Source organism: Dermochelys coriacea, chromosome 11 (genome assembly GCF_009764565.3).
Source record: "Dermochelys coriacea isolate rDerCor1 chromosome 11, rDerCor1.pri.v4, whole genome shotgun sequence".
In the NCBI taxonomy this organism is placed as follows: Eukaryota; Metazoa; Chordata; order Testudines; family Dermochelyidae; genus Dermochelys; species Dermochelys coriacea.
This window is the reverse complement of record NC_050078.2, coordinates 28347133-28359773: the sequence shown is the minus strand read 5'-3', so window position 1 is coordinate 28359773 and position 12641 is coordinate 28347133. Positions and strand designations below refer to the sequence as shown.

The 12641-nt window shown below is 39.4% G+C and overlaps 1 protein-coding gene across 1 annotated transcript in view; it reads left to right on the top strand.

Moving 5' to 3' along the window:
- Positions 1-12641, top strand: part of NEB (nebulin) — a 200323-nt gene that overhangs the window by 125931 nt on the left and 61751 nt on the right. Inside the window, exons 92-107 of the mRNA XM_038422666.2 lie at positions 897-1001; positions 1274-1372; positions 2036-2137; positions 2449-2556; positions 3879-4190; positions 4349-4453; positions 4540-4644; positions 5178-5282; positions 6282-6389; positions 6489-6602; positions 8874-9071; positions 10069-10173; positions 10691-10795; positions 10888-10992; positions 11380-11487; positions 12473-12586. Coding sequence (XP_038278594.2) covers positions 897-1001; positions 1274-1372; positions 2036-2137; positions 2449-2556; positions 3879-4190; positions 4349-4453; positions 4540-4644; positions 5178-5282; positions 6282-6389; positions 6489-6602; positions 8874-9071; positions 10069-10173; positions 10691-10795; positions 10888-10992; positions 11380-11487; positions 12473-12586 — 1998 coding nt within the window. The remainder of the gene's footprint in view (positions 1-896; positions 1002-1273; positions 1373-2035; positions 2138-2448; positions 2557-3878; positions 4191-4348; positions 4454-4539; positions 4645-5177; positions 5283-6281; positions 6390-6488; positions 6603-8873; positions 9072-10068; positions 10174-10690; positions 10796-10887; positions 10993-11379; positions 11488-12472; positions 12587-12641) is intronic.

Sequence of the window (12641 nt, the reverse complement as noted above, 5' to 3'; positions counted from 1 at the left end):
AAACTAAAAGACGGGGTCCATAAAAGATGTGACATTCAAACACAGACAAGCACAATACTTGAGATAAACATTGGGTCACAGGCACTGTAATTCTGTAAATATAAATGCATTAATTTTAAAATGAAAGGGCAAGGTAATATCTTTTATTGGACCAACTTCAGTTGATGAAAGAGACAAGCTTTTTGAGCCACTTCTCCAATATCCTTGGACTGACATGGCTACAGCTACCCTACATACAATAATTAAGCAGTAAGATATAAAAACTAGATAATTGCTGAGTGAGCAAAGCAATAGATGTATGAGATGGTCTTATATTGTATAAATGCAAAGGCAGAAAGAAGTTTACCATTTGAGAAATACAAGAGTTGCTTTGAAGTTGTCTTTATTTCTACCTGGGGTGCCATATTACTGTTATAATTTGGAAAGTATAAACTAAGGGAATACAGTTAATCTTGTGCATTTATTGGTCATTACATGCATTGCTTTGGTGCCATGGACAGCCAGTGTCTAGACATTTAAAGCCATCTAATAAAAATTATATTGATCTCATATGAATTAAATTTTTACAATAAAAACATATTTAGGGTACAGATGGTTAATATTTAGCTTCTCTGGTTTGAATGGTAAAAGACAGAACACTATCAAAGAACACTACATATAAGTAATTGGTGAAATAGATTATGGAACTTGGTATAACTTAATTGCTTACTGGACTTAATACCACGTTTAAAGTATGGTGAACTTAGAGATCACATTGGTATTAAGCCCAATAGTGTTCACCGTGAAAGCAATGGAAGTGAAAGACGAGCAGGGTCAAACCTATTATTTATGAAACTAACTGTGTCAAGCAATGTCAAACTCAAACTAAAGACATGGATTCTGTTTTGTCTCCACAGGCTGTTTACAAATCTGATTTGGAATGGCTACGTGGAATTGGGTGGATGCCAAATGACTCTGTTGGAATCAACCATGTCAAGCATGTCCAAGATCTCCTGGATGAGGTAATTATTAAGTATAAGTGTTAAATATTCACAAGTATGTTACTAACTGCATGTATTTGTAATTTGCAAATGTATCAACATTTTACTTTTACTGTAAATTTTGTAATAAAAAGCTGGAACTTTCCACTATATTTGTCTTGCATTGGCTAGTAAATTAATTCTGGTCTTCCATGTAGCTTTTCTTTCTCTCTCTCTAAATGGAATTGTTCTATCTGGATAGAAGGTACTGTAATACAATTTTATTATAATTCCATTGTTTTGCCCTTTTACAGAGAAAGTACCGCACAAAAGCTGAAACTCTCAAGTTTACTCCAGTGGCTGACAGGGTTGATTATATCACGGCAAAACACAGTGGTGAAATTCAGAGTGATGTAAGTATATTGGTTTATTTTCGGGCTATTAAATGCATCTTCAAGACTTTGTCTTAAAAAGGAAAAAAGACCTCGTTCTGGCTCAATACCTGTGGATTCCTTGAATTTGTGGGACTAATGTGAGTATTGTTGAACTCATCCACTTACTTTGTGCAGAAAGGCACTAGCTTCTGAGGAAGAGTGATCCCTCCCAACCATTGTGAACTTTGCAATATGAGAAACTCAACAGTCCCTTCACCAGCCGGGACAGAAACTGGCATTTTATGGCTAGAATAAGTTATGTGAAAGGCAGAATGTCATTTTTTCTGACAGTTTTGAAGGCCAGCATATGAGTCCATGCAACTTTTATTCAATGTGCCTCTCACTGGAAGAGAATAGGCCAATATCAGCATTTTATTTCCTGCACCAGTACAAATTGGAACATGCCTCCAAAGGTACATGGCTTTGGACCATGATCCTGGAGTTGCCTTTCCCACATAACTTTCTCCATTTTTTAATGACTCTCTGTGTGGTTGGGTGTCTTGTGTGGATTTGGGCCTGAAAATGTCGACAATAATAATCCTTATAAATCATTTCATATGTATAATTGTGGTCTTGATGTTATATTTTCTAAATGTTGTGATGACCTTATAATTCATTTATTCCATAAATCCTTTTTTGCAGATTAAATACCACCAAGACTGGAATGCCATCAAGTCAAATTATACTCTAACAGACACGCCACAGCAAGAAATGGCCCGAGAGGTAGCCAGAATTCTTAATCAGGTATGTGTTAACCATCTGGAAATACTTGATCATCTGACAATTTGGAGGTTTCAGAGTAGCAGCCGTGTTAGTCTGTATTCGCAAGTCTCTAAGGTGCCACGGGTACTCCTTTTCTTTTTGACAATTTGGAGTCACATTAATAACTTACTAGGAGAATGTATAATATTTGGACTGATTGTCTTTCTAAGAATGTTGTGGAGTCATGATCTCAGCTTCTAATATTTTATATGGTTACATATTGACAGAAGGAGTGATGGTTATAGTGATTTTATTCTTGGTTTTAACTTTCTTTCATGTTTTATTTCCTACAGAACCTATACAAGGAAAGCTGGGAAAAAGTGAAATCTACTGGTTATATTTTACCTCCTGATGCTGTGCAGCTTCGTCATGCCAAGCACTCTGGTGATGTCCAAAGTGAGGTAATCACGTGACTTCAGCAGGAGACTGCTTGGGACCTGCAAACCCGCAACCTCAACAGTTTATATTCAAAAGGCTTCAGTGGGAGCCAACCCCTAGCTTTGTTTCAGTGACCTTCTCCAGGCCACTGCCCTCTAGCTGTCTCTAGTATCAACCTTGTTTTATTTAATATAGAGGTATTGCTGGCTAAGGGCCAGATTCTGATACACTTACTCGCCTTGTCACCTTACTCCATGAATAGTCCCCTTTAAGTCAACATAGGTAACGGTCTCAAGTCTGGTCCAAGAGAATAGCGAATGCTGTAATAATGTGTAAAGGTGAGGGCCTGTTGTGGCACTGCAGGTTTGCCCCACCTTAATTTCTCCAAGTAGAGCAGCCGGAGATTCAGTCCAGGGCCAGGAGAAGCCAACACACATTAACCAAACACCATGGTCCCTTCTAATAAACAGTTCATCAGCCCCAGATTTAGGTTCCCCAAATTTACAATCCTCACCCAATTCTCTGAGTCAGGTTAGGCTTGTCTCCTGGTGCCTGAGAGAGCAACTGCCACTGACTACAGTCTGTCTGGCTTCTACTCCTCTCTCCCTCCTGCTCTTATTTATATAATTGAGCCCTTCAGGGAGGAGCCTCCGTGATGATCTCCAGGTTGTAGATTCCAACCTGTTCCTTAAAGAGATGCTATCCTTTTCCCCATACACCCTTTCCTGTAGTGCAATGGGTGGAATTCTGCTGACCATCTTTAGGAGTACAAGAGACTTTGTCATGAACACTCTGTAAAATCAAATACACCTCAAGTATTTTGGCATAGAACACATACTCAATTATGTGATTGCTTGTCGATAGCTGAATATGCACATTTCTAAATAAAATAAGTAACATTGCTCAGAGTAGAATTTTAAATACAGCTTGGCAAACTATTGATGCAATTTTCAAATTCTTTTTTTCAAGCTATTTATAAAGCTATGATTATATGCAATTGTGAGCAAAGTAATTGCAGGGTGTTCTAGTTGTGCTGAAGAAGTTGCTGTATCCCCTGTTTAAAATGTGGCAGAAAATTAAGCTAGATGGTAGCATTGCCATTAAAGAGGAAGGAATATATATCCTAACATTATCACTCACCTCATCCTATAGTATATGTATCTTGTAATGTACTGAAAATTGAGATGTAATTAGCAGCACATTGCCTATATAATAGGGTTCCATTTATTCCTGATGTTAAAGAAAGCATAGATTTTACAGGATAGAAAGAGAAGAAAAAGGTTCAGTTGTGTTGAGGTCTGTATTCAGTGCTAACATTTAAATATCTTTTCTCCTGCCTTGCTAGCTGCAATATAAAGCTGAGTATGTTAATCACAGAGGTCACTATGTTGGTGTTCCCAGTATGAGAGATGATCCCAAGCTGGTGTGGTATGAGCATGCAGGCAAGATCCAGAATGACAGATTGTACAAATCAGCTTATCACAAATCAAAGTCCAATATTAACATTCCTGCGGATATGATATCAGTTTTGGCGGCCAAGGAATGCCAGACATTGGTCAGTGATATTGATTATCGGCAACACCTGCACGAGTGGACGTGTCACCCTGACCAGAATGATTGCATCCAGGCAAGGAAGGCCTATGATCTACAGAGTGATGTAAGTGAGTCCCCTTATTTATATTACATGATTTTGATTCTTTGCGGGTTTATGTATATGGCCTGTACCATGTAAACTTAAAAAACCGAAAGATTCTCTTTAGTTTAACTCATGCTTTTGTCTATCTAATATGTGTATTTCTTTGCATTTGTTTTCAGAATATCTATAAATCTGATCTGGAATGGATCCGGGGTTGTGGGTGGATTCCTTTGGATTCAGTGGAACATAGGAAAGTTAAGAAAGCCCAAGAGTTAATAAATAAGGTGAGTGAAAGTTTTCACAAATGCAAGTTTCCCTCCTATTTCCAGTGCATGGTATTTAAAGAAGATTTTGTCAACTCTTTTTGCAGAGAGCCTATACGAAAGAAGCCCTTGATAACTATTCCCATTTCACAAGTGTGGTTGATACTCCAGATGTTGTTTTGGCGAAGATCAACTCTGTCAATCAGAGTGATGTAAGCATTATTTTTTTGGAAACTATAATAATGTATTAGCAAAATTATTAGATGGCTTGATTATTACTGCTAGAATGGGGTCTACAGTTAATATATTAATGCAACAGTTTTGTTTGGTAAAAGTGTTAAATAAGTGAGCAACACAATATTACTGTACCATTACATTTTGCATTTAAGGTCTCCAATAATCATAGTCTCTATACATTTTGCTTAAATTATTTTAAAAAATTAATCTAGGTGTTAATTAATCTGTTCTAGGTGAAGCCAGTATAGGACACTGGCTTAATTTACAGAACACCTACAAAAATATTTCTGCAGATCCAGAGTTTTCATATCCTTAGAGTAATGTATGAATTTTCTGATGAACCATTATGATGATACTTACCTATGTTCCAGAGTGACTGGTATGCACTATATAACATAATTCAGATAAGGTAGTGCAAATGGGTGTAAATGCTTGTTTCTCACGAGCAGACCAATCAACTAATTCATTTCCTAAAAGTCATTAACACAGTCTTTATTTTCTTCTTTAGTTGAAATACAAAGAAACATTTAACCTTGATAGAGGCCACTTCATTGGTTCTGATGACACTCCAGCATTGAACCATACCAGAGAGATGTCTAAGCTCTATAGCGATGTAAGATTTGGTAAACAGCATATCTAACTGACTAAACTTAATTTTATTATATATTAATGTTAACTGTAATTGCCCAGTGGATAGAGCACTGGACTGGAACTAAGGAAACCTGAGTTCTATTCCTGACTTTTTCCTACTGGCCTTCTGAGTTACCTTGGGCTAGTAACTTCCCTTCTGTGTCCCATCTATACTTACCTTCCTTTGTAGAGTGCTTTGAGATCTACTAATGAAAAGTGCTCTACACCGGCAATATGTATTATTATTACACATATTTTGCATGTAGAAAAATGTTTCAGATTTTGTGAACATCTGGAAATATTACTGATGAAACTTAGTTTTATTTACTGCTTAAAGGCCAGACTGTGAACCCTTTATTCACATTGCTGAGCAGTTACTCATGTGAGTAGTCCCATTAACTTTAATGGGTGAGTAACTATACCTGCCAGGGTCAGTAATTGCTCATCGATATGAGTAAAGATTTTACAGTCTAGCCCTAAATTATGTTTATCGTATTTAACACATGTTAAACATCTGTTTGGAAAACGCCTGCCACAGAGTGGGGGCTACCATAAATAAATACTAATGATAGGACTTGGCAGGTTTGCAGGTTTGTGAGGCATACATCTGGATATACATCTTTTCCGATTCCAGGTAGTGCTTTTATACCAGGCTTCCCATTTAAATTATGAAAGGAGGATATAAAGATTAGAGGCCATAGCCCCAAATCAGGAAAGCATTGTTACTCAAGTATGACGCAAAGTTAAGCTTGTGCTCAAGTGCTTTGTTGTATTGGGACAGAGATTATGATCCATTATTCACACTGAGAAACACCTTACTTGGTGAGTGATCCCACTGACTTCAGTGGGGCCATTTGTGGAGTAAGGTACTGCTCAGTAAGAGGGGAAGAAGCTGACTCTACATATTTTGTTAATGTGGGTATGTTTACTGGAAAATATACTGTACATTTAATCAAAATCTATATATGTTTTCTTTGTCTAGAAAAGATATAAGCATTCATGGGAAACTGGTAAGGCCATAGGCTACACTTTGCCTTCAGAGTACATCCCTATTGTTGAAGCTAAGCATGCTGATTATATTAACAGTGAGGTTAGTATGAATCTTCTTTTAATTATTTCCTGCATATCTTTTTTTTTTGGCATTGCTTATTTTAATGATCTCAACAATTTCCATGTGAATGTTTTGCAGCTTAAATACAAAGAATTCTATGAGAAGCAGAAGGGCCATTACCTGGCTGGGAAGCATATCTCCGAATTCCCCAGTGTCGTTCATTCTCTAGCTTTCCAAAAACTAAGGAGTGCGGTGAGGGTTTTTTCTTGCAATATTTTCTCTTTTCCATATTTAGTGTGTGCCTAACTTTGATCCTACAATCCCATCCACATGAGGGATTTGCACATAAAAGGCCTTTAAGATTTAACATCTAGCTAATATTATTGTATTGATGAAATCAAAACATTATTTTATATTGGCATATCTTTTTCTGAGTCATGGGTATTTAGCCAGGGGTAAATAATTATATATGAAACTAGGAAACTAAGAGGAGAGGTAATGAAAGATTAGATATATTAGAATAGAAAAAAACATAAGCTTTTACTGTTTGCCATTTACTCCTGGGGGAATTCTGTGCCACTGTGCATGTGCAGAATTCATGTCCCCCGCAGATTTCTTTGCTTCCCCGCAGAAAATGACTTTCTGACAGCGAAGCTGCAAGAAAATCAAGCATCACTTCCTTGCAGTGCAGGTACAATGTTTTAGACATCCAGAGCAGCCGGCAGAGAGGTTAATCACCGTGGGGCTGGGGACACCCCAGCCAGTGGCTCCTACCCGGAGCCAGGATGAGTTGCTAATCCCAGCTGGGCTGGAGGCAGGAGAGGTTGGGACTTCCTCTTCTCCTGCAAGGAATGGCTGGGGCTGTGTCAGACCCACGTCCAGAAAACTCCCTCAGTTGCAGGAAGCTCAGCATCCTCCCCTGCTTCCTGCCCCAATCATTCCTCAGGTGTGGTGGGGAGGGGTCACTGTTCAGGGAGCTGCTCCCCCATCTACCCAACCCCTGTGCATCCAGACTGCCCATACTCAGACTGCCCTGCCAAGCCTCACCTGGTACATCCAGAACCCCCCATGTCCTCCATACCCGAATCCCACCCCACTGAACTTCAATCCCTGCATCTGGAGCCCCTCTGCACCCAGACCCCCTACTTTGGAACCCCACCCCTGCACCCAGACCACCCCCCACTGAGCTCCCTGCACTCAACCCCCCATCCTGATGCCCCACTTCCTACATCACCCTGAGCCTGCACATCCAGACCCATGCCACTGACTGCCAACTAGCTGCACCCAGACCCCCCTGCTGAGAACCCACATCCAGACCCCTTGGCTGAGCCCCAACAACCTTCATCCCTGGAGAGTCCCATTACCCTGCACCTTGAACCCCCCTCCCCCACTTAGCCTCTGTGCATCCAGATCCCCCCACTCCTAGACCCCCCCATTGAGCTGCCTGCACCCAGATTATCCCACACAGAATCCTCTCACCCCACATCTGGATTCTCCCACACTGAGCCCCTCCACACTTGGACCTGCCTGGTTGAGCCTACCTGCCCCACACCTGATGCAGAGGGGCATGGCTCCAGCATGTTTCTAGGGCAGGCCCAGCCTTATGCTGTGTCGGGTGCAGCCTCACCGCTGAGTCCATGTTCCTGGTGGGTTGGGGGGCTGCAGGGTGATCTCCCACCTTCGTTCAGCCAGTGGCCTTTGCTCCCCACTGCCATGCTGGAGCCTCTGCATATATTTATTGACAAATAAAACTTGCAGAATTTTAAAATATTGTGCGCAGAATTTTTTGATGCATAATTTTTATTTTTTTGGCACAGAAAAAGGAGCAGCCATTGTGTGAAATCTGAGCAGAGAGATGTACTGTATTGCTCAAGCTACCATAGCTTACTAGAGGATTCTGATTAGAGTTTGGAGTTAGCTAGCAGCACGTGGTGTAGTAGTAGGCCTGTTAACTCTAGCAGGGAGTTAACTAGACAGTGATATACATAATGGTCAATCTGTTACCACCACCACCTCACCACTTCACCCTCATAATCTCCCAAGGCACACATACAGTTACAAACAAATATGGTCACTAATATTGTGCATGCAGTTAGACAGGGAGATCTAGCTAGCCATGTGTTAATAAAAGATTTGATGAAGAACAAAAACAGTTCTCATGACCACAAGAAATGTTGTTTCCTCAGCCTCAGAGATTAAAAGTGGTAGCTGGAGTTTAGGACTGCTTTTACCTCAAAGTCTCATGCATTTTCTAACCATCTGTGTGAATCTAACAGGACAAGGGCCACTCCTTCTCTTATAGCAGTCTAGTAGAATTAATTTTAAACATTTTAATTTAATTATTAAGTATTTCTTCAGCATTATAGGCTCAGTCCTGATCCCATTGCAGTCAATAAGAGTTTTGCCACTGAGTTAAAAAGGTGCTGGATTAGACCCTGTGAGATATCTCTGTTTATAGTCAGAACTGTGCCTAAAAAATACACATTTTTACTCTCTCCCCTCTCCCCCATACTTCCTTTCCAGCTGGCCTACAGAAAGAATTATGAAGACACCAAGGCAAATGTCCATATTCCAAGTGACATGTTGAATCACCTGTTGGCTAAAAAGTGTCAATATATCCTCAGTGATCTTGAGTACAGAACCTACCTCCACCAGTGGAATTGTTCACCTGAAGAAAATGATGTTGTTCTAGCCAAGAAAGCCCAGGAGATTTTGAGTGATGTATGTACCCTGTTTAGTCATTCCAAGTTCGGGTAGCTTCACAGCCTTCTGGCTAAATGACTTTTTTTAAAAAAAGTACTTATATGTGAAATTAATAACTGTGCTTCCAAATTGCTTAATAACATCATTTAATTGAATCTGCCATAATGTTCGGGGGGGCTTTAAGCAATTTCTCAAAGGATTTTTCGTGAGCTTATTATTTATTATTTGGTTTGAAAATTGGAAAAAGTTAAGATTTACAGGCCTAATCCAAGTCCACTGAAGGTTTTTTTTCCCATTAGGTTTTTTTTCCCATTGCCTTCAGTGAGCTTTGGGTAAGGTCCTACAGAAACACACAAACCTGACTTGCGCAAGCATGCCAGTAGCTTCTAACCACTAGGGTTGGCATGTTGGGAATATAAGATGTGGTCAAAGCACTGCAGTGATCCTCAGGCATCATAATGCTCCCTTTGGACTGCTCTAACTTACACCGGGGCCAAAACAGCTCCCAGAAGCTCCTGGAATCAGAGGAGTGCAAAAGTGGTTTACTTGTACCTTCCACCTTTGGGTGCTGCACCCAGGATAGGGATCAAAGTCCAGTACACTGGTACAACTGACCAAACAGGTTGGAAAGCACTGGTTTAGTTGACCATATAATTGTACTATTAAATCAATATGAAATGGTCCTTTTTACCCAAGGAGGTCTGATTACATCTGAATAATCTGACTCTACATGCTGTGGGTTGCCACTTTGTTTTACTTTTACTTCTCATATTAATTCCTATAGAAAAAGCTGAAAATAACACAGACTAACTGTGCTATTAAACACTTTCCTTCATTCTCAGATATAAACTTTCAAAACTGATTTTAATCAGTTAATAAGACTGGGTCACAGCCTTGAGTAGCATTCTGCCTTGCTATATGGGAGACATTGGTTTGATATGGGGAAGATGCAGTTACCTCCTTTCAGGTAGGGTGCACATTTTCTTGGAACTGATTTAGTTTTTCTTCTCTACAGGTTGTGTATAAAGATGACTTAAATTGGCTGAAAGGACTTGGATGCTATGTCTGGGACACCCCACAAATTCTGCATGCTAAGAAATCATATGATCTCCAAAGCCAAGTAAGCAAATCTTCCTTATATAAGAAGAGATAGTGGGCCACATTTTTATTTCATTTGCATTCCTTAGGGTTTACACCACCATAGCTGCGAGCAGGGCTTGATGCTGTACAGTATGCTTTAGATCAGCAAAATAAAAAAAATGCAATGTAGTCTTCCAGGCTTATCTGATAGAGACATCATTATTTCCTCCCTGCTACTGAAAAAAGCAGAGAAGCAAGGAGAACTGAAAAGGATAGCAGTTTAACAGAGTTTGAACAAGCAAGTTTATTTTAACCTGAAGATTGCAAGATTGGTCTGCTTGGATGTGGACTTTCCACTGCTGAAATTTCTTCATGTGGAGTGATCAGCTCCCAAGACTTCTTGCTGTTAACATTTCGGAATAAACATTATAATACACAGCACAGAGGCCTATTTTAACAAAGGGAATAGATGGCTGATGGACCTGGAAAACATGATGAAGTTGCTAGGGAAGCAGGTCTAGTTAGTCTCAGAACACTTTTTGTCCGTGTTTTCTTAGCTGAAATACACAGCTGCAGGAAAAGAGAATTTGCAGAACTACAGTGCTGTTACCGATACACCGCTTTATGTGACTGCGGTCCAAAGCGGCATCCATGCTAGTGAGGTGAGTCATTTCCCTTTTTCCACCCAGAAGCTTTCCCCCATTCCCACAGATAGTTAAAACACAGTGAATTAATCACTATATCTTTCTTAAAGGTGAAATATAAAGAAAATTATCACCAAATTAAGGACAAATATACAACTGTGGTGGAAACAGTGGATCACGAAAGAACCCAAAATCTGAAACATCTTTTTAGCAATGTGAGTGTTTTTAACTCTTTTGTTTCTTTCAAGGAGCTAGTGTGATGGGATTTATTTTATTTTTGCAAACTCCTTAGTTCCAGATGCTAGGCAAAATACAGTGTATTGATAAGCTGATTCCCTGTATCAAAGTACAATTGGGGACCAATTCTTGCAGGAGACTGGGACCCAGTGGATGAACAGTGGCTTTTGTCACTCATGGAATGAGCTTTTGAGCCTGGTGGGTGATTATTCTGAACCAGCATTCAGTCTACTGGGCTTGAGTAAAAGTTCAGAAGTGTGCCGAGGTTTAAGTTAAGATACAAAGGATTTTGAATGTTTTCTCATACTGTGTAATAAGTAAGAGTTTTGAAAACCATATTCAGAGATCTTTGTATCCCCACTCAGAACCTGTACAAGGAAGCCTGGGATAAAGTGAAAGCCACTGGTTACAAAATATCCTCTGATTCCGTCTCTCTGTCTCGTGCCAAAGAACTGAAGCATAATGCTAGTATTGTAAGTGAACATAATGTTTTAAGCTTCTCTATCTTTGCAGCTCATTAATGCTAGCAATAAAGCCCTTTTCTGCTTTGTATTTACATAGTACAGATGTACAAAAATTTAATATTACTATTTATTTTTATTTCAATTTTGTGTCTATGAATAGGTACAGAGTCATTCATGCAAGTAATTTCTTCTTCCCTGGAAGCCTTATTATCTATTGATCGCAACTTGGTTCTTGCTCGAAACAACAACCTTCTCAATCTTTCTACCAAATACTTCAATAAAAGATTGGCAACTTATATCCCTAGCCAAAATTTGCTTTCAGCAACTTCTTCGCTTTTTATGTTTCCAATTTTTAGATGTAAGACAACAGGATCTAAACCTCTGGCTAGATTTGAATTTGAGATACTGTTACATTTGGTGGATTTAACCACACAGGTTGAACTAAAGACATAGTTCTGTGATTCATCTTTTGATGAGCAAAATTCACGTTTTGCAGTACTGTTGGAAAGCTCTTTCTGACAATCACTATACAAGATGTATGCTAGATGGGCCTCATTCAGCAGTCCATCCTATGCAACAAAGTACTTAAACATGTGCTTGAAGTTACACATGTGCTTAAGTGCTTTGCTGAATATGGATGGATTCATGTACATGCTTAGCTGCTTTGCTGAACTGAGACCCATAAAAGATAGTTCCCTTCCTGAATATTTTTATATTGACCTCTGTAAATATAGAGAGCTGGAATTATTTTCTTCCTTAAATTAATCAATTCATTTACTCCTGCTATTTTACAAAATTCTTCTGGAAGTTGTCGTTATCTATATGACATCATAGGTACACCTAACAAAACAGAAGACAAGACCCTGCCCTGAACTGCTTTCAGTCTCCACTGACTTCAAAGGAGTTGTGCCCACTTCAGTCACCAGTGAATTTGGCTCTAAAAATGTAGTTGTCTTACTGGAGGAAGTCATTTTATCTCCTTGTCTCTGCTTAGGTCAAGTATCGGGAAGAATATGATAAATTTAAAGCACTTTACACTCTACCCAGAAGCGTTGAAGATGATCCCAACACAGCAAGATGCCTTAGAGTTGGCAAGCTTAACATTGATGTAAGGATCTTTTTTAAAATTTAAGTTCTCCTGATAGTCCAAGCAACCACATACG